We start from the raw sequence: 23,600 nt of genomic DNA, 5'->3' as shown, positions 1-23,600 counted from the left end.
GTTTATTATTTAATATATCTTATAATTAATTTTTAAATTTTGTATATCATACCACATATGTGCATCTTCTATGTCATTTAAAAGGTTAAATATGTTTTTGGCCTTTTACCTTTCGGTGAAAATGAGAATTAGTTTCTTTTCAAAAAAATTAGTTCAATGTAATTCCCAAACTTTAGAAATGCATGAATTTATTAATTTTAATATTATAAATGTGTTTCAATCATCAAATAAACTTAACCAAATTTAGTTAAAATGAGTAAATTCATACATTTGTAAAGATGATAACTAAATTGAGCAATAATTTTGAAAATAAACTAATCCCAATTTTTACTAAAAGTTATGGAATTTAAAAGAACCAAATACATACCTAATTAAATCTCTTACACATCTAAATAGTTATAATATGTTGAACTTAAGTAGAATTTGCTTAAAGAACATAAAACTATTTTCATTTCCTATAAACACTTGTTTTCCAATAAAATAAAAAAAACATTCTTAACTTACATACTACTAAAACAGAAAAATCAGAACTAAATTATAAAAATTAACCATAAAATCATGTTTACAACTCATCTCACATTTAAATATTTAAAACTGACAGTCTATAAACGCATGAAATTTATTATAAAAAGAAAAACACATATAATGACAAAACGATCAATCAATAATGAATTAAACATTTAAAAAATCATTTTAAGTTTATAGATTTGATTTGTTTATAGAATTTGAATTTTTTAGCAGTCTTATACTACACTACACTTATTTTAAATTTTAAGATATATAAAAGTATATTTTAAAAGCTAAAAAAAATTCAAAAACTGAGTAGAAAACTTGCATTCATATTTATATATGATTTCTAAATCTTAAATTAAATCAATGGGATATGTTTTTATCCGTTAACTTTCGATGAAAATTTACAACTTTAGACTAATTTAATCTTTTATATCTAAAAATGCATTTAATAATTTTAACAAAATTTTTGGTAAATTTATTTCATGTTTCAAATGCGTTTCGCAGCTAATAAACTTACAAAATTTTATTAAAAAGAATAAATCCACCAATTCTAAAGTTTGGAGATTAAATTGGGTCAAAATATTAAGGAGTGACTAATTTTAATTTTCACTATAAGTTAAGACACAAAAAACATATTTAATTCTAAATTAATTTATTTACATGTCTATTATGTAATATATCTTTTAATTAAATTTATAAATTTTGTATATCATACCACATGTGTGCATCTTCTATACTATTTGAAAGGTTAAATATGTTTTTGGCTTTTTACCTTTATGTGAAAATTATAATTAGTTCCTTCTAAAAAAATTTAGTTCAATGTAATTCCTAATTTTTAGAAATGCATGAATTTATTCATATTAATATTAAAAACACGTCTAAAATATTAAATAAACTTAACATATCTAAATAAATTCATACATAAATAAATCACTTACACATCTAAATAATTGTGACATATCTAATAAATATGTTGAACTTAAGAAGAATTTACTTGAAGAAAAAAAAAATGAAAGAACATAAAACTATTTTCATTTCCTATAAACAATTGTTTTTCTATAAAATAAATAAATAAATAAATTATTAACTGACATACAACTAAAACAGAAAATCATAATTAAATTATAAATACTAACAATAAAATCAAATTTACAACTCATCTTAAATTTAAATATTTGAAACCAAACGTCTTTAAACGTGTAAAATTTATTATAAAAAAACACATATAACAACAAAATATCAATCAATAATATTTATAAAAGAATTAAATTTTTAAAATTATTTTAAATTTATAAATTTGATGCGTTTAAAAATTTGAATTTTTTAGCTAATCTTAAAATAGACTAATTTTAATGTTTAAAATATATCAAAGAATATTTTAAAATTTCAATAAAAAATAAAACAAAGAAGTAGAAAACTTGAATTCATATTTATACATGTCTTCTAAATGTTGAATGAAATTAATGGGTTAAATATGTTTATATCCTTCAACTTTGAAAGAAAATCATAATTATTCCCTCCTTAAAACTATAAATGTATTTAGTCTCTCATATTTAAAAATGCGTGAATTTAGTCATTTTAACGAAATTTTGTTAAGTTTATTAGTTGAGCACCACATTTGAAAATTCAAATAAACTTACCAAAATTTTATTAAAAATAATAAATACACCCATTTCTAAAGTTTGAAGATTAAATTGGGTCAAAATTTCAAGGAAAAACTAATTTTAATTTTCACTAAAAGTTAAGGCACCAAAACATATTTAATTATAAATTAATTTATTTTCATGTCTATTATGAAATATATCTTTTAATTAAATTTATAAATTTTGTATTTAATACCACATATGTGCATCTTTTATACCATTTAAAAGGTTAATATTTTTTTTGCCTTTTACCTTTCGGTGAAAATTAAAATTATTTCCTTTTCAAAAAATTTAGTTCAATGTAATTTCTAAACTTTAGAAATGCATGAATTTATTCATGTTAATATTAGAAACATGTTTGAAATGTCAAATAAATTTAACAAAATTTAATTAAAATGGATAAATTCATGCATTTCTAAAAATAAGAACTAACTTGAGCATAATTTTGAAAATAAACTAATTTTAATTTTTACTAAAAATTAAAGAATTTAAAAGAACCAAATACACACATAAATAGTTGTGACATATATAATAAATATGTTGAACTTAAGTGGAATTTACTTGAACAAAAAATTAAAGAACATAAAACTATTTTCATTTCCTATAAACACTTGTTTTCCAAAAAAATAAATAATAAATAAATTCTTAGATGACATACTACTAAAACAGAAAAAATCATAATTAAATTATAAAGATTAACAATAAAATCATACTTACAACTCATCTCACATTTAAATATTTAAAACTGACACTCTATAAACGCGTAAAATTTATTATAGAAAGAAAAATACATATAACGACAAAATATCAATCAATAATATTTATAAATAAATTAAATATTTAAAATCATTTTAAATTTATAAATTTGATTTGTTTATAGAATTTGATTTTTTTAGCGAGTCTTAGAATATACTTATGTTCACTGATTTTAAACTTTTAAGATATATAAAAGTATATTTTAAAAGCTAAAAAAAAAAACACAAAATACTCACTAGAAAACTTGAATTCATATTTATATTTGACTTCTAAATCTTAAATTAAATAATGGGTTAGATATGTTTTTTATCTATTAATTTTGAGTGAAAATTGGAATTAGTCTCTCCTTATAACTTTAGACCAATTTGTCTACCATATCCAAAAATGCGTGGATCTAGTCATTTTAACGAAATTTTGGTAAATATATTTGATATTTCAAATGTGTTTCTCAACTAATAAATTTAACAAATTTTTATTAAAAAAAATAAATCCACCCATTTTTAAAGTTGGAGAATTAAATTGGGTCAAAATATTAAAGAAGGATTAATTTCAATTTTCACTACAAGTTTAGGCAACAAAAACATATTTAACTCTAAATTAATTTATTTACAAGTCAATTATGTAATATGTCTTATAATTAAATTTATGAATTTTGTATATGTGCATCTTCTATGTTATTTTAAAAGTTGAATATGTTTTTGGTTCTATAACTTTTGATAAAAATTAGAAATAATTCCTTTTCAAAAATTTTAGTTTAATGTAACTTCCAAACTTTAAAAATGCATGAATTTATTCATTTTAATATTAGAAACATATTTGAGACATTAAATAAACTTAACAAAATTTAACTAAAATAAGTAAATTGATGCATTTTAAAATATGAGAACTAAATGGAACTATAATTTTAAAAATAATCTAATTTTAATTTTCACTTAAAATTACAAAATTTATGAAAACCAAAATAAATAAATTCTTAACTTACATGCTACTAAAACAGAAAAATCATAATTAAATTATAAATTTTAACAATAAAAACATGTTTACACCTCATCTCACATTAAAAAAGTATTAATTATATTCAGTTCAAACCCAAGACACTTCTAACTTGGTCTGTCTTACCAAGTCACCCTCTCTCTCTTTCCATTCCTTCCATGTGTATATATATATATATATATATCCCCTCTTCCCTTTTTCTTCCACCCTTCCAATTGCATTCACTCCCTTCTCTTTTTCATCACATGGCACTGTGATTTCACTCTCCAATTTCCCTATCCCAAATCTCTTTCTCCATCATCAAATGGCTGTGGAACTCATGGGGTTCCCCAAAATCGATGATCAAAAGGCCATCCAAGAGGCTGCATCGGAAGGCCTCAAGGGCATGGAACACCTGATCCGAATCCTCTCCCACCAACCCTCTCACTTGAACACCGACCTCACCGACGTTACCGTCTCCAAGTTCAAGAAACTCATCTCGCTCCTCAACCGAACCGGCCACGCTCGCTTCAGACGTGCTCCGGTTCAGCCTCAGGTTCAGCCCCCTGAACCGGTTCAAACCCCCGAGCCCATTCAAACCCTCGCACCGGCTCACAATCCTCCCTCTGCGCCGCTCCATCTTCCTCCCCCGCAAACGGCCAACCTCTCCCTGCCGGCGCTCTTCGCGTCGCCGGCGCCGGTTCACCATGCCTCCGGGAGCGTCACGCTCGACTTCACCAAGCCGCACAACGCGCTCCGCAACTCCAAGGCCAAGTCCGTGGAACTCGAGTTCTCCAAGGAGACCTTCAGCGTCTCCTCCAACTCCTCCTTCATGTCCTCCGCCATCACCGGCGACGGCAGCGTCTCCAACGGCAAGATCTTTCTCGCCCCGCCGCCGCCTCCTCCCGCGACTGCCGCCGGGAAACCGCCGACCTTCAAGAAACGCTGCCTTGAACACCGCGAGCACTCCGACGACGTCTCCGGATCCGGCAAGTGCCACTGCGTGAAGCGAAGGTACACCGCGTTTCACCCTAACGTAACCCCCTCCCAATTGTTGACTAGAACTGTTATATTAAATAAGTAATCCAATTTTTTTTAAAATTTAATTCTGAAATAGGAGTATTCATTGATACACTAAAAGATGCGTGTCATAACATAACTATTCAAAGTTTTTGACCAGTCTCTTTTATTCTTAAAAGTCTAATTTGGTTCACGAGAAACCAAATTTACCGAGTTTAATTTGATGTGTGGTAAATAAATTTATTAATTTCTGTTTTTGTATCTAATTTTAATAAAGTAATAAAATTAGGTTAATTAATTAATTAATTAATGAAGATAATGTTTTAAAGAGTGAGATTAGGGGGGGGCGTTGAAGTGTGGTGTTTGTGAAGTAATCACGTGAGTGGGGTAAGGCAGCGTTTGGGAGTCAACGATTTGGGTAGTGGTGCAGTTAAATGCATTAATAGGTACACCACGCGTGATGGTGACACGACAACATAGGGTTCCTGTGCTGTGCCTCTGTCTGGTGTCTCCCTTGTCCAGAAGCCGGTTTTTAGAAATTCCTGTCTCACAAACAACTCCGACAATTTCAACCTTCCCAAACTCAACCTTCTCTTGTCGTTTTTTTCTTCCCGCTTTTCACCCTTGACCTTCCATTTTTTTATATGCTACTTTTTTTATATATTCAAAACCAAAATAATACAATGCCGTTAAAACGAGGAAATTTTTAGTAATTTTTTTATATTATTATACTTTATTCACCCTGACTTTGTTTGTTTATTTATTTTTCTTTTAATAAAATAACAAGTTTTACGTTTTCTTACGTGTTTCTATAATTTGTTTATTTTAAACATATTTTTATTAAGTAAATTGTAACCGCTTCCTTGAAAATTACGTATTATTATACAGATTATATTAAGAAGAGTTTGGAATTGAAAGTCAATATAGTTTTTTATTTTATTTTATTTATGCGTACACAATACTTAATTAATTATTTGTGTTCAGGAAAAATAGGGTGAAGAAGACTGTGAGAGTGCCGGCGATAAGTTCAAAGATCGCCGATATTCCACCGGACGAGTACTCGTGGAGGAAGTACGGTCAGAAACCGATCAAGGGCTCACCGTACCCTAGGTGAGTGATGTTGATTCTAAGCCGTACATTTTGCTGACTTTCATCTCAAAGACTCGTTCTCTGACGTTGATTTTTTTTTCTTTTTTTTGTGATCAGGGGGTATTACAAGTGCAGCACGGTGAGAGGGTGTCCCGCGAGGAAACACGTGGAGCGCGCACCAGACGATCCGGCGATGCTGATTGTGACGTACGAGGGGGAGCACAGGCACGCGGTTCAGGCCGCGATGCAGGAGAACGCAGCCGGAGTGGTGGGTTTGGTGTTCGAGTCAACGTAGAAAGTGGAATAACATTAAAAATTTGGGAGGTGGAGGACTTTTTTTTTAAGTATTATAATTTTTGGAAAGTGTAGTTGGAACCATGGTTGCTTTGTAAATTTCTTTTATTTATTAGTATTATTAGTATTATTATTATTATTATTATTATTATAATGTTTAGTTTCATAGATAGGTGAAAATTGGAATCTCAAAGTTATTTATTCTATCCCTTTGCCAAAAGTCTTGAGAGTTATGATTCTTTATGATTTCGTATTGGGAGGAGGTGGTATCCGAGGCAGGCTCACTCTCTTTTTTATATACTCATCAAATAAACCAATCATTATTTTTATTTTATTGCTCTGACTTTCGTTCACAAGTCACCCAAATTAAATGCCATGAATCATCACACATTTTTTTATTTTTTACTAATTTTATGTTAAATATTTTTAATTGATAAAATAATTTTCCCATGAATAGTTGCTTTTACTTTTTCTTTTCACCGTTTTTAATAACAAGTGGTACGTTAAAGGGTTGAACTTTGAATTCCTTTTGTGGAATTCAAAGTCGAAACATTAAGATGGTTAAAGTGAGGTGGAAGAGACTCTTCATCTTTAATCCTTGTTCCCTTTCTACCTCACTTACTTCTACTTTGAAAAATATTATTATATCAACTTTTTATACTTACAACATCTAAATATTCTTTTGTTTTCTCTTTCAAAATTAGTACATTTCAAACTATAATGAACTAATATTATGTATAAATTTATTCCAATATTTCTTAACCAAAACCTAGATGAAAATTTTATTTAATACTATGTGAGAGATGAATTATCATCGTTGGTTAAAGGACTTTTTTTTATTTATTTATTAATGATAATCATTTTATGGAAAAGTTATCATCACTCAATACTAGCATAGCTTTTAAGGAGTGTTGGTCTTCCAACTTCCTTAGTAAGTTTATGGTTTTTTTTTTCTTTAAATTATTGGTGATTAAAGGAGATACAATTGTTTTTGTTTTATATTATTTTTAAAGTAAGAGTGATGCAATATTATTTTTAAAGTAAAAATGATACAATAAGTAAAATTTACCGTAAAAGAATATTCGTGTGAATATTAAAATTATACTACGTATTATTATAGTTACTTCAAAATTATTGGTTCTAACAATAAAAAGGTGGTAAGAAAAAAATAGGAATATTTTTGACAAAAAAATGACATATTCAATAATGAAAAACGAATAGAAAATTAAACATCAAACTTTCCATTCTTACATGCAACGGAAAGCAAAGGAAGTACACTTTTGTAAATTTATAATAATTTATACTTAAACTAATTTCATAAACCGCATAAACAAACGAATGTAACCAATTAAAATTAAATTAAATGTAATGAAACATTTATTCTTTTATCCTAACACATGGTAGTAAATAGTTAAAATATATAAATATAAATAATAACAATTAAATAATAAATAATAAATAAAAATAATTTTTAATTTTAATTTTGATATTTTTAATGTATTTTAATTTTAAAATGTAGTTTTTTATAAATCATTCTTTAAATAATAAAAAAATATTCTATAACATTAACAAAATCTACTACAAACTTTCATCACAATCCAAACATCATTTTTCAGTATCTTTTCTTTCAACTTTTTTAATCGAAAACACATTCCATTATGAATAATGAATAAGAGAGGCTTTGGCACAGAAAAATACCTGCTCCCACCATATTTTTGTAAACAAGTAGTGCATGTGCGGTGACCGTTGAATTTTAACTTCTCACACACTTCAACTAAAACACTCACATTTTTCATACAAAACCTTTGTTGCTATTCATTCCACAAAAATATATATATATTTTATTGAAGAAAGAAAAACCAAAACTTGTCTGGACCAATTGTTTACAAGAAATAACTATTTCACATAAAAAATTCCCTAAAAAAACTATGTTTTTTTTATATAATGAAATGAAATTAAATATATAAATAAAGCAAGTATTTGTATTCTTATTGTTGTGTTTCTAAACAAACAAATAACAGACAACATTTTAGAACTCAAAAAGCATATACTTAAGGAAGTTGTTAATCTTGAATGAATATTTAAAGTTCTGAGTGTCAAAAGTTACCCAAACTTGCACAAGGTGGGTTCTCTCTATTGAACCAAAAGTCATGAAAATTAAAGTTGCATGTTACCAAAGATGGCACAGCTAGTGGTCAAATTGAATTCTAAATTGAGGATTGAAAAGCAAATGCCTAACCACCTATTTATAGAAAAACAAAGTTGATTTCTTTTTTTCATTTTTTATAAGAGGAAGACATCGTAATTTGTAGTTTAATATTGATTTGATACGCAGAAGAATGACACTTAATCTAATATGTAATATGATAAATAAGATTGAGAGATAATAGCTGATAAATTTGTTTTCACAAATAGAAAAAAAAAAGAAAATAAATAATTCCTAAGATCTGATTAAATAAATAAATAAAACAATAGAATGAACAAATAATACATAAAAGTTAATAACTGCGTTATAAAATTATAAAATTATAAAATTATAAAATTATAAAATTATAAAATTATAAAATTATAAAATTGTGAATTATGAAATTAAGAAACTATAACATTATGAAATTATAAAATTATAATATTAAGAAAATTATAAAATTATAAAATTACATGAGATAAAAACTAAGCAAATTGACGGGGAAAGATAATAGCCAAATCACCTCATTAAAGGTCATATAACCTAAGTATCACTGACTCAATTAGGAAGTTTTAAAATTTTTAGAATTCAATAGACCAAAATAATTTAATATCTTATAGTTTCACATCCCTTAGAAGTCAAGACCAATAATAGTTTAAATATACTTCTCTCTTTCCACCTTATGAAGAGCATTTTAAAGACAAAGTCGTCACTAATAACGGTTACAATACAAATATTCTTAATTGCCTAGCTACATGTGAGTATTTTGTGCTTAACCTCTCCAAGCTAAACACATGGATATTTCTTCATCAACAAGTCACTCATAACTTACATGCAAATGTTCTAAAAACATAAAGAATACAAAAAGGAGTTTGAATTATGTTAGTTAAAAACTTTTTTGGAAATCTCATGATCAAATCCAAAATTTGATGTATAAATATATTTTTGATCCCTTAACTTTCAATAAAAATTGAAATTAGTCTCCTAACTTTAGAAATGCGTATATTTAATCCTTTAAACCCGATTTTATTACGCTTATTTGACGTTTCAAACGCGTTTCATAATAATATTTGAGTTGTTTACACTGTTTGACCATTTTCATTTTAATGTTAGCTAAGAAACTATCATAAAACACATTTGAAACATCAAATAAACTTATACGATGTTTGAAAAAGGTCTTCAAGCAAAGACAAAATAAGCACAAGTTAGACAAAAGGATACTATGACTTTAAAAGCTCTAGAAGAAATGGATGCTACGTCTAAGGTTGAGCCAGACAACTCAACTGATAAGGAAATCTTCCTTGTGTCATGAAAGTTAAAGCAAATGCTTAAATGTAAAAGACAAGAAAAGAAAAGATTTCCTAGTAGAGAATGATCGATCTTTGAAGATATTCTCACTAGCCATAATTTGACCTTTAAGCAATATATGAAGCTAGATAAAAACTTTAAATCCTTTCTTTTAGAAAAATAAAATCTTAAGAAAAGTGAATTTGAAACTAGTGAGAAAGTGTCAAACCTAGAGAAGACTCAGATGTCAGACACAAAGAAAACTGAAAGTCTAGGAAAAATAACATGCTACAAAGGCAGAAACATTCACTAACACAACGAAGGCCTTTTATGTCTATTATTTTGATCTTTTTATGTCTATTTTAGGTCTGACGTTAATGTAGGCAGTGATGGATCTTGACAAAAAATGTTGGAGATGCCAAAGTAATATAATTTTGAGATCATTAAATTTAATAATTAGTATAATACTTCAAAGAATGGCTTCTCTACTAAATAATTTGATCATTAGTATAATGTTTCAAAATATGTGAAGAAGTAAAATCTATATTGTTTTCATTAATAGGTTCTTTTTTTATCACTTGTAAACGATGAATTTATTCTTTTATTTTTTTATCAATATATTTTTTTTTATAAATAATATTAAAAAATAATTTATCATAATCTAATAAAAAATTGAGACACATAATTATTAAAAGAAAAATATATTATAATCAAGTCACAATTAAAGATCAATTATGAAAAAACACATGATACATTATTTTTTTTATATTCATACAAAAATGAATAAAAAGCTGATGAGATAAAAAGTAATGTTTTCATTATCAAGTGAGATAAGAGACAAAAAAGGAAAAGGATAAATGAGAAATGAAAGCAAAAATAATCAGTTTGTGTCTAACTTTTTTTTTCTTCAAAGACAAAAAGAAAACATATGAGAATGAGAGATGATTACAATTTGTGAAAAAACTAAAAACACAATAAGAATGAAAATAAAAATTATCTTAATAAATATTGGTTTAATTACTTTTTTGATTCGTGTTTTTGTTTAAAAATGTTAAGTTGGTCCTCTAGTTTTTTTAGTCTCAATTTGGTTTCGTTTTTTGAAAAACTAATGCAATTTGGTCTTTTACGATACATTTTTTTAAATTTCTTAAAACGGATCAATGATTTTTTTTATTAAAATTGAAACTCTCAATATGGATGATTTGCATTGTTGATGTAATTAATATAATCCTAGTGTCAATTTTTTGACAAAAACATGGACCAAAAGAGAAATTAAACCTAAATATTTTTATTCTTTATTATCTATTAATATTAAATGTTGTGTTTTATAAAATAAATAAAAAACACACAATTACAATTAAAATTTTTAATAAATCTCCAATATATATATAATTAAAATTTTCAAAATTTGGAAGGGCCATGGCCCCTCCTTGCCCCCAAAATCGTCCGCCACTGAATGTAAGACACATAAATTTACATGACATGAAAAATACTAGACATAAATTTACATCAGGCTATCCTAAGTCTGACATAAAAGCGACAATTTACTTTAAGCTATACTAGGTCCGACATAAAAAAGTCGGTTAACAATAAAAAAAGCTAAAATGAAGTGAGCATTTTTGTGTTTGTTTCAGTTGTGTGTGTTGTGTATCAAATGAAGGATTTTCGATGAAGTTGAAGAAGAATTGATGAACAAAGAAGTCAAACTTAGGACAAGATTGAGTTATATTAAACACTGAAACAAAAGAAAGACCGAAATCTCTAACTTTTAGTTTATCCTCGACTTCAATACCTTTGAACTTGTACAACTCAATCTTCTCCCTGAGTGGCCTAACCTCTATTCTAAATTTGACTTCTATACTCACTAACTCTTCTTCAAGTTTATAAAAAATCTTTCATTTGATACACAACACATAAAATTGAAACAAGTTCAGAAATACTCATTTCATTGTATTAGTTTTTGTTGGTGGTATAAATGAACCAAGGTGAGAACTAAGGTTTAGTTTTTATTTTAAATGTCATAAAAGTCTAAAAGACACAAATTTTTTTTACCACCACACCATACTCTTATAATGACAAACACGATATACAAACAATGGTACATTCATGTAAAGTCATAGCTGAGTTTTTCAAGAAACAACCACAATCACAAATGAAAATGAAAATACAAAGTTTAACAAACAAAGTTTAGCGTTGAAACAAAGCAGAAGGTTTCCCTATGAAAAGCCCACCACGAAAGAAGAATACTTTGTCATAAATGAATCACCAAACCAGTATCATTTCACCGAAGAACAAAGCCTAATTCAAAAGAGTGTTTTTAACGTGTTTTTGCGTATTGAATAATGAGTAAAAGAACCTAAATAAGAAATTTATGTTCCTCTTGTTGACATACATAAAATACATAATTTACAATGAACAATATAGGATCCAACATAAATTATCTTTTTTATATTGGTTAATAAAAAATCTGATATAAATCGCTTTCGCTTATTTATAAAAATGTCACAAAACATTTTTACGTGAATTATTTGTTGTTAGACGTAAATTAGATTACATGTGTTAGACGTAAATTAAATGACATATGTGACTTTTTTTTATGTTAATGATTGTTTTATTGGCATTGAAAATTTAATCTTTGTTTACATCCTAATATTTTATTGATTAAACCACTTTGGAGGGAAGTATTTTTTAATTTTTAAATAGTTTATAACTTAATGAATATAATGATTAAATATGTCATTAATAATTTTGTGTGGTTTTTCCAATGAATAAAGTCCTTATTAATAGATAAAGAACTGTACATGACAAATAAATTTTACGTTCAAACTCACATTTATTTCAATTTTGATGAAAAATACATATTTTAAATAATATAAAAAGATATAAAAATATGATTTAACCGAAGAAAATCCGTAGTTACTTATCTAAAATCAATACTTCTCATGGTATTATTAATTAAAATATACTTCTAATTTTTAAAATTATTTTAAAAAAATTATATTTTGTCTCTAAATTTTATGAAAATGTTGTAAAATATCATACCGGTAAATGACACACGGAGATTATATTATAATTTTGCTCTAAAACACTATTTATCACATAAGAAACAATCAACATATTGTTTATTTAGAATAATGCTTTATATTATTTCATAAAGTAAGAAAAAAACAAATATGTATAAATTTATTTTAGAAATGTAGCACAATTTTTTAAAATGATATGAAAAAAGGTATTTAATCCTCTAACACATAATTACCTTTTTTAACTCCCACTCTCTGACCCTTTATGCAGCTTAGTACATAATTTATTTTGCATTTTGTGAATGTGTAATAAAGAAGTTCCCAACAAAATAAGCCAGCTAATAGATATTTGTTCAAAGTCAAAAGAAGTTGACAAAACATGGTACCTCAAAATATATATTCGACAATATCACATAACATTAAACTTTTTTTATCGTGCATACAACGTATTCCACCTCAAATTATTGACCCACCGTACCTGTCAGAATTTCAAAATAGTTTGGTCAATGTGTGGTATTTGAATATGTGTAACATTTGCATAATGCATACCAAACAACCATTACATTTACATAAATTAATATCAACTATTTCAAGCAATTGATTTTTATAGAAAGGACTCAATCTTCTAGTACATTTTTAGATTTTTGTTCACAATTAATTCAATTCTCCTTACATCATACACCTTTATTTAGTTCATCTAAATTCGGTTTTGAAGTGGAATAGGGATGGGAGAATGAGAAAGAGAAATTATAAATGAAGAAAATATTTTGTTTAGATTAGGAGAGATAACAAGAGAAGACTAAGAAAAATTATTTTTTACTTGTTTAAATTAATGAAATAATAAATATAAATAAATTGTGTTAAAATTTTATAATGGTTAAAATTTGGTAACTAAAATGTTCAATCACTTTATTGTATAGTTTATAAAATATAATGTTTTTTGTTATTCTATGTTATAATTTTAAAAATACAGTGAAACCAAAAAAAAATATAACTTGCATTTTCTTCATGTACACTATACAATATAAAACCGAATATAAAACCTTTTTACATTCTATATATCTATTTCATTTTTTTTTTGTTATTTATAAATTCAAATAAACACAAATTATCAATAAGTCATTAACATGAATGAAATTAAACTCATGTTTTTAAATAAAATTTCATTAATGAAAAAAAATGTTAAATATTTCACTTAATAATATAAATAAAAAGTATATCGTTTTTCATTCATGCCTTTTTGTGTGATTTCGTATAAATATTAGATTAATTGTAAGTTGAAATTAGGATTGATAATGGATAGAATTTAGAATTGTCAAAATGAATTTTACTCAAATGGTGAATGTGAAAATTCCATAAAATGAATAAGGTCAAACAAAATAATGTAATCTAAATTGAGTTAGACCACTTTTTATGTACCCTTTAGCTCATGGCATAAATGAACATAGGATAGGTCGTTTCGTAGACTATGGGTCAATATATTTTATAAACATTAATTATATTTCAGAAACAAAAAGTATTAAATATATTTTATTAAAATAGTATCATTTATATATTAATCCTAAAGAAATTACCCTATTTTGAATATGGATTAAGTTAGACCAACACAAATTTATTTGGTGGCTTGTCATATAGAAGTGTTAGACATGTATGAAGATTATATGTATGCAAGAACTAAAGAGAGCAAACATTAATGGAAGAGTTAATGAAATCATAAGATGCATTGTAAAGGCAAAATCATTTAAAATTCACTCAAACTAACTCATGGATCTGTAATTTTGATGCAATGGACCTATATGGTGTTTTCTAAAAACATAGAAGAAGATGCATATAAAAAGGTATCCTACGCTAAGTACATTGAGTGTAATAGGAGATGTCAACAAAAAATAAACCCGGTTCTGAAAAATACTAACACAAAGACAATAAAATCGTGCAATAGATAGGGGTGGGCAAAAAATCTATTTTTCTTGATCCAATCCATTTTTCTCCAATTCAATTCATTTATAATCCATTTTATTACAAATCCAATCCATTTAAAATTCATTTAATGGATCTAGATTTCAATCTAATCTACATTTTATATATTTTATTGATTGGATATCCATTTTATAAATCAAGATTTTTAAATATGGATAATCCAAAAAATCTAATCCAAATTTTTAATTTAAATTTTTAGTTGGGTTAGACTAAAGGTTGAGATGGACTAGGCTAAATTCAGACTCGGACGGGCCTTGCTCAACAACCTATATGGATCTGGCAGGCCCAACGACCATAAGAGGTTGGGTGGGCCTAAAGATATGAACGGGCTAGGCGGGCCTGACAAACCGAACAAGTTGATCGGATCCAACGATCCAAAAAATTCGAGTGAGCCCGATGACCCGAACGGGCCAGGCGGGCCAATGACCCAACGAGCCAGGTGGGCCCAAAGACCCGAACGGGCCAAGCAGGTTCGAAGATCCGAACGGGCCAAACAGGTTCAAAAATTTGAACAGGCCAAGCGGGCTCGAAGAATCGAACGGGTCAGGCGGGCCTGAAGACCCGAACGGGTCAGGCAGGCCCGATGACCCGAACGGGTCAGACAGGCTCGAAGAATCGAACGGGTAAGGCGAGCTCGAAGACCTGAACGGGTCAGGCGGACCCGAAGACCCGAACAGGTTAGGCGGACCTAAAGACTCGAACGGGTCAGACGAACCTAAAGACTCGAACGGGCCAGGCAGGCCCAATGACCAAAACAAGTTAGGCAGGCCCAAAGACCCGAACGGGTCAAGCAAGCCCAAAGACCTGAATTGGTCAAACGTGCCTGATGACCCGAACGGGCCAAGAGGGCCCCATAACTGAACAGGATAGGCGGGTTCCATGACCTGAACAGGCCCGACAGGCCCGATGACCTGAACGGGCCCGACGATCCGAATGGACCTGACGACTCGAACGACCAGATGGGCACGACTACCTAGACAGGCTTGATGATCCAAACGACCCAGACGACCAGGACAGGCCCGACGACCCGGACAGGCTTAACAACCTACACGGGCCATACGACCCAGATGGGCACGATGACACGAACGGGCCCAACGACCCAGACGGGCTCGACGTCCCGAACGGTCCCTACGATCTGGGCTCGTTCGTGTCGATGAATGGATTCTGGATTTTGAACTTGATCCAAATATTTGGATTGGATTTAAATATTGATCCAAATATTTGGATTGGATTTAAATATTGATCCAAATATTTGGATCTGGATTTTAAAAAAATCCAAACTACTTTTGCTAAAAAAATGGATTTGGGTTGAAAATCTAATCTAATTATTTGGATCTAAAATGGATGTGGATTGGATCATTAAAAATCCAATCCATGCCCACCCCTAGCAATAGACAATTATAATTTGGAGGGATCCACAAACATAAGCGAATTTGTGCAAACAAAATTAATGATATATATGTGCATGAAATGTTGCGTGCAAAAGAATTCCTTAAGCTTCTAATACTGAATTAAAAGAGAACTACATTCGCAAATCATTTTCTTTTATGAAGTTAATTTCTTGTGTGAGGAGTGATTAAATTACATATCCTCTCTATTAGAGTTGCTTGTAAACAATAAAAGACTTTTGTAGTATAGCTAAAAGTAACTAAGTGCACTAAAGACATAAGACATGCATATATTTTTGGCATTAAATGTTGAAAGACACCATTAGATAAACCTGACAATACCTATGTTTTGCTCGCAGTCCGCGTAAAAAAAAATCTTGTTGTTGCGTATGTTGGTTACTTTCTTTCTAAACTTATACATAGACATTCTAAATTCTTGTATGAGTGGAAAAGACTAGTGTGATGTAACTCTAATTGTGCTAAAATCTCAAAATATCATCATGCATGTCAAATTACATACATAAATATGATAAAAATGTTAGATTATTAGTTTATCATTAAGCTCATATAACTTTATTATAAGAAATTAAAACATAAAAAAACGGGTCAACTATAACATCCCGTCACGATATTATGGATTTTAATAATAATTAAAATAAAATACACAGTTTCATTTAATAATACATCATTTCCCAAAACACGGGAAATTTAAACTTTTATAAATTCCAATGATAAAACCAAAATCCATAATTACAAAAGTGGGATAATCCAAAAATATCTCATAAAAGTTTACAATTTATGCCAAAATCATAAAACATGAAATATATATAAACTTCCAAGCTTTTCCCCGCTCTGTGGCTAGCCTCACCAACAGCACCTGCATCAACATCATCTGCTCACATGTACTGCGCACACGAACATCGCCAAACACAAGCAGATAGGGTGAGCTTAACAGAATCAACATACAATTATATTCATATATATATATATATATATATAAGTCACTCATATATTTCATGCAAACACCCTAAATAAAATCCCTCATTCGATTCCATATCACATGGCCACAACCAGGTCATTCGTGTTCTACCTCTTTTAGTGATTACCCCAAGGTGACTTGTTGCCATACCTATCGGCCACAACCGATAGAGCACGTGCGGGAACCATTGCTACGGATCATACACTGTAACGCCAGGTGGAGTTCCCAAATACGAACATAGTTCGTAACGTCCCAAGACTACTAAACTCGTCAGCTATTTACTAAGGAGGGCAATCTATTTGGATCCATCTGTACTGGCCACAACATGCACATTCACACTGGCAACACTCGCCACCCCAAGCTCAACTCAAGGGTTCCTCGTGTTCATCCGCCATCCCGAGCTCAACTCGAGGGATGCCATTCCGAGCTCAACTCGAGGAATGCCACATGCTTAACCCCTATCCCGAGCTCAACTCAAGGGATATGTTCTGAGCTCAACTCAAGGAACACCAACAATCCCACCTTTGAAGCTTCACCAAAAGTCTTGTAGACCACTCATGTAGAATCCAACAACTCAATGGTGCAACATCCAAAATCACCTGGCGGGGGACACGTACCGCCAGGCGCTGCCGCTCCCAGACCGCCAGGTGGGTGATGCGTACCGCCAAACGCCAAGTGCCTCAAGTTCTCCTTGTCTGCAGGTATCGCTTGGCAGAACCCTCATGGCCGCCAGGCGCCACACGTTCTGAGCCTCTCTGCTTTTGTAACCTCCACCTGGCGGTTCGTACCACACCGTCATGCGCTATACCAGAACAATGCGTTTACTGGTTTTGTTCAACTTTCACATTTTTCCAATTTTAATGTTAACCCCACACAAGTTGTAAGGCCCAGTTTTAATTTTCTGCCCTAATGTTTAAGGGTTGGCCTTAATCTGTTGGGCCTAAAGGGTGGCTCATAGGGTGCTAAGGCCCTAAAGCTGCTAGGGTTCCCTTTCAGGCCCACTTTTACGAATCTGCCCTAACACACTCTTTCACTCATTCATAAAAACGTAACCGTCTTCCTTCACTGCCCAAAAGAGCTTTGTTAGGGTTTATGCCATCTCGATCAAACAAAGCTCAACTTCGTTTCTATATCCCACTTTTGGGTCTGCCCGTAGAACTGTGGTGCTCACGGTTGCATATCAAAGTTTCTGCTAGCTTTTTTAGGTAGGGGAAGCTAGAACCCTTTTCTGTTTCATGTGCTTGTTTGTTGTCTGGTTGGTGTTTCGTGATTCTTGAACTTGTATGCTACTGTGAATGTGGGGAAGGGTTGGTAATATTGTATATGCGTAAAATATAACTGATGCAGGTGCGGACAGTGGCAAAGTCTGATAATCTCGCCCAAGCGAGCTTGTCTCGCCTAGGCGAGACTAACAGAGGTTTCGCCTAGGATTCCTACGCGAGGGGTCGCTTAAGCGAAGAGTCCCCGTTTTGAGCGAGATGCATTCTCGCTTAAGCGAGGAGGGCTCGCCTAAGCGAGACCCCGCAGGGAGCCACTGTTCCCACTCCTCGAATTCTCACCTGAGCGAGGGGAGTCCGCCTGAGCAAAGGAAACCTCTCGCTTGAGCGAGTATCCTCAGATTGAGCGAGAGTTGGGCGAGGATGCACCCTGTACTGTTTTCTTCTATGTTAATTGGGTGAATATCACATGTAGGCTATGTTCTGAATGTTTATGCATGAAGGATGTGGTTCATGAGTTATGAATTGAGTGATTTTGTATGCATGAGATGGTAACGTTGAGATTTATGAGTTTCACATGATGTGAGTATGATATATGTATGAGATGATTCATGGAATTGAAATGATGAGTTTGGCATGAGTTCAACATGAGACACGAAAGGGTTGGTATCAATGTGGCATGATAATGATGTGAGACGAAGTTCCATATTCATGGTTCGAGAATAATGAGTTGGTATGGTTTGGCTGGGAATATGAAAGAGGTGAATTATGAGAAACTGTATGTGATGTGTATGTATATATGTGTATACGCATGCTGAACTCATTTGATTGATTAAAAATGTTGGTCAGTGTTAGTGCGTAATTCCTTGGACTCTCTAGGTGAGATTCTCAGGGTCGTGCTTTAGTGGTCGGGACGTAATCCCATGACCCCTGTTATTGGGTGTCCATGGTGGTGCCCCATCTGTATAACTAGGTAAGGATTCAAGGTAAGGTTGCATCCTAACACTCTAAGGAGTCAGTTAGTCTCACCTAGAGCGGACTGACTCCTGTGGTGAGAGTAGTAGGAGGCCTAAAATTCATTAAGAGCTAACCTTGTGGTGAAGGAAAATTGATTCGTTATAACACTTGTAACACATAGCTTGGGGGTGACCAGCTCGGGGGTATGCAGAGGTATCCACCACAAGTGCAAGCATCCGCTGAATCCGACCAGGTTATACGTATCCGAATGAGTCGAGTCGAGTCTTAGTATATGGTTTGGAAGGTCGTAACATGCTTGTGTGACGTATGTATAATGGACTGTGAATATGTATCTGATTTCTTTGATGAAATGGTTTTTGGCTCTAGCTTACCCTTTGCTTGTTTGATTGTCTTGTGTGTGGTACTTCTCTTTTGCGATGATCATCAAATTATTGATGTGAGCAGAAACGAGAGGTTCTCGCGGTCAATAGGGGAATGGTGACTCCGCTGCGTAGCCCGCTTGGGCTGGATCCTGATCCATGATCTTTCTTTTAGGGCCACGGCCCATGTAGCATTTGTCCCTTACATTTCAAGTTGTTTTCTGTAGAATATTTTGTAACTGTTTCTTTTGGCATCGTTACGCGTTTTGGTTGGTTATATGGAGTTACTTTTAAACTCCGGGACTGCGCTAAGATATTATTCTAGTGTGACGCTTCTTTTAATTACACTATTAATTAAATGAGACGTTACATTAATGGTATCAGAGCAGTTCGTCCTTAGGATGACCTGAGGTTGTGGGTTTGTCATGCCTTGCAGGCGTAAGTTGTCAAGTCTAGTCGAGTTTGTTAGTGAAATCAAAAGTTTTAAGAACAGAAAATGTCTTGATAAAGTGATTAGGGTGCACACTCATGACTAAATCAAAGATTGTTTTTGCTTTCTTAATTCTAATGGTTTGGAGAAGGAAGGGTGACAGAAAGAGGGTTTGGTTGTCTGTAGATGATGGAGTGTTGCCTTGTATGTCGTAGTTTGTCCTGTTAGGCCTCTGTGTTTTGTGTCTCGTGTCTGTAGCGACGAGGGAATGCAGATTCAAGCTCAACTTGACCTACTCACCCTTACCAGGATTGGTGGGGCCTAGGAGGAAGTCTCTTGTATTAAAGGTACGAAGATGTAGAGGATGGTATATTGATAGATGATGAAAGTTGAGTGTTGGTTTAGAGGGCTGAGAAATGATGTTAAAAGTTAAGAAGCAATGCTTTGGGTTGAGAGAGATACAAGATCAAGTTCTAAGATCGTATACCACAAGTTTTACTAGAAGAGTTGAGTTCAGAGATTAGTGTATGAGAAAATATCAGTGCGTGTTCATGCGGCAAGGTTTGAGAAATCAACTTGGTTTTACATCTTGACAATGTCTAAGATTCAAAGTGGAACGGTGTGGGAGGTTTAAGGTTAAGGGGGAGGCCATGAAGTGTATAGGGAAAGCAGACATGTAGTTGGAAGCTTATGGGAGGCAGAGCTTTGAAGATCAATTAAGTATGATGATATGATAGGAGAAGGAAGTATATTAGGAGTTATATACCAAACCAATTCAGTAAGGAGTAGTCAGGTCTTCTCAGCGGTAATAGTTACCCAAGTTAGGAGAAGGAGGGATGTTCTAAGTAAAACAGACCATAAAAGAGGAAGGTTTGACATTAGATATGAGATGGACGATTTCAAACATCAGAAGGAGAAACACACAGTTAAGTTTGTTCTTGTATGGAAGGACAATTAGTAATGTCACAACACAAGGAAAGAGGAAAGGAAGACAAAAGTTTTGAGTAGTTATGAGAATGTTGCGATGATTGGCATTAAAGTGGCCAGCTCAGGTGATCTAAATTAAAAGATACATTGTTACAAAGGTGATGATTGGATTATGGGTTTTGGCTTCACTTAGGGTCGTGCACTCTTTGATGTCGCCAGTATGGTAAAGAAGTCATGGTTGTCTGTAAGAAGGAGTCGAGTTTGAGATAATGGTTTTTGCTACAGTAGCGACCAAGTGAAGATTTGCTCGGGTGTGTGGCGCCTTCGTGGTGATTAAAGTATTTATTCAAACTCAATTTGAATTGTTTCCTTTACAAGGTTGGGACATAGTCTCAAGGGTGAATAGGTTGTTTCTCAATCTCATTCCGATGACTTGGAACAACCAACGAGGTGGTGTACCTTGATTAAAAAGGGATAAGTCAGTGATTACGTATGAAGTACGAATCAAGCTAAATAGTGAGGGCAGAGTGCCACGTGAATCAGAGCCACCTAACAAAGGAAAATGAATAATGGACGCAAAGGATCTTAGTATTAGAAGAGTTTGTAGATGTGTTCTAAAGCAAGTATTAGGATTTTGATCTTGGTGTGGTGGAGTTCACTTTTACATTGGTGTCTGAAGGAAGACTTGTGCCGATAGTTCCTAATTGGATGATTCCTACCGAGAATTTGAAGTAAATACGAGAGTGGGGAAGAGGTCGGAGAAGTAGTGGCTTATACTGAGTATAACCACAAGGGTGAGTTTGGTGAATCTTAAGGGTGAGGTAGTGGGAGGATAGACTGTTCAAGGGTAAACGTTGGATAAGGGATGATAAACTTGTTGGCCTATGGTTTTAAAGGGTTGAAACATGATGAAGGTAAGAAATTTCAAACAGGTTAGCGGTATCATCAAGGTTTAGCAGTGAGTTTTCCAAGTGTGAAGAGAGTCTTTAGAATGTTCGAGAGGAGTATTGACAAAGGTTGGAGTGACTAGTAAGACATATGGTTTAAAAAGGGTGGATGCGATGCTGAAAAGATAGGATGTTAAGGCTATAAACAAGAGAGTCCAAAGGGTTTTGCAAGTTTCATAGAAGTTTTGGAAGAAGGTTTCTCAGTGATGATTGATTCCTTGTCACGACAGACATGAAAAGAGCATCATTTCGAGTAAACAAATAAGTGACCTTTTGTGGTGATCAGAGTAGCGCAGCAAGATGATGGCAAGTGATACTTATGAAGGGTAAAAGGTGCGTGGAAAGAACTATCTTACTTATGACCTAGTGGTTACTACGACAACTAGTTCTTTATAAACAACAAATGTGTCGTTCTTATGAGTATCAGTTAAGGATGTTCAGTGACCAGTTAGAGTTGGAATTATGGAGTTGCTCAAAGAAAGTTATGCAAGAGAAGTAGGAGATGGTTTGAGTTATGATTTCAAGTTAGGGTGCCAACTTGGAAGTGAGAAAGTGAGAGTAGATGTTTAGCCAGAGAAGGGAATTCAAGATCCTTGATTTGACAAGGTAAGAGAGAAGGTTGGTTGAGAAACATAAGTGTTTGGCTTGGGAAGAGAATGTGTGAGAAGATTTCATTAGTCTAGTCATCTGACTAGCACTAGTGAGTCTCTCAACAAGGTTGAGAAAAGGCAAATCAGAAAATCTTAGTTGGAGGTGTATCGTGGAGTTGCGTGGTACGAACCAAACTAGAAATTTGAAGTCAATGGAAGTTATGGTTCTGAGATTTTGTGGAATGTTGTCTATAAGTTAGGGGATTAAAGATGAAGATAGGATGCCAAGACGATATGGTGAAGGAGACAGTTGAAGGTTTAAATGGGAAGTGGAACAACTCAGTAGTGAACTTTGTTGCCTTGGCTGAAGCCAACAAAGGAAGCAAGATGTAGGAGTCTCGTTATACATAAAAGTGGTCAAAAGTGTTGATGGTGTGGCAGTAGGCCAACACTCAAGAGTGATTAAGTCAGTGGAGTGATGCATAAAGGAGTGAACAAGGTGATGTGAAGTGATAACGAACATGCTTTAGTTTGAGACTTAAGGTCATCTGAGACGTTGATAAAAACCTACAGGAGGTAGTGGAAAGCATATGGTAAGTGAGTCAGTATACTAGATACAAGTTAGTAGGGGCATGTATGGAGGAGCATTCCGATTTTAAGGCTGGAGGATTAGGAGTGCTTCGAGAGTAGTGACTAAACTAATCTACATAGTTGAACACGTATCGATAGCACAGAGGCACAGTTTCCAATGACTATAGGTGTTGGAGTCGTTATATCCATCGTGTTTGAGTAGTAGTTCTTAGAGAAGATAAGGAGAACATAGCTCCTTCCTATCTCATCGATGAATTTTCGAGGACAAAAATTTTTGTTGTTGGGGAGAATGTAAGGCCCAATTTTAATTTTCTGCCCTAATGTTTAAGGGCTGGCCTTAATCCGTTGGGCCTAAAGGGTGGCCCAAAGGGTGCTAAGGTCCTAAAGCTGCTAGGGTTCCCTTTCAGCCCCACTTTAAGAATCTGCCCTAGACACTCT

The 23,600-nt window shown here is 32.2% G+C and overlaps 1 protein-coding gene across 1 annotated transcript; it reads left to right on the top strand.

The window, feature by feature from the left end:
• Positions 1 to 4,094: 4,094 nt before the first annotated feature.
• On the top strand, positions 4,095 to 6,493 carry WRKY11 (WRKY DNA-binding protein 11). Its single transcript, XM_028082687.2, has 3 exons — positions 4,095 to 4,898; positions 5,889 to 6,014; positions 6,111 to 6,493. Exons 1-3 carry the CDS (start codon positions 4,210 to 4,212, stop codon positions 6,286 to 6,288), a joined length of 993 nt encoding a protein of 330 aa, XP_027938488.1. The 5' UTR covers positions 4,095 to 4,209; the 3' UTR covers positions 6,289 to 6,493.
• Positions 6,494 to 23,600: the final 17,107 nt, after the last annotated feature.

The sequence above is a fragment of the Vigna unguiculata genome, chromosome 8, assembly GCF_037176805.1.
Source record: "Vigna unguiculata cultivar grain cowpea cultivar isolate G323 ecotype 2 chromosome 8, ASM3717680v1, whole genome shotgun sequence".
Lineage (NCBI taxonomy): Eukaryota > Viridiplantae > Streptophyta > Magnoliopsida > Fabales > Fabaceae > Vigna > Vigna unguiculata.
Note: the sequence above shows the minus strand (reverse complement) of the source record. Positions and strands in the feature narration are given on the sequence as shown.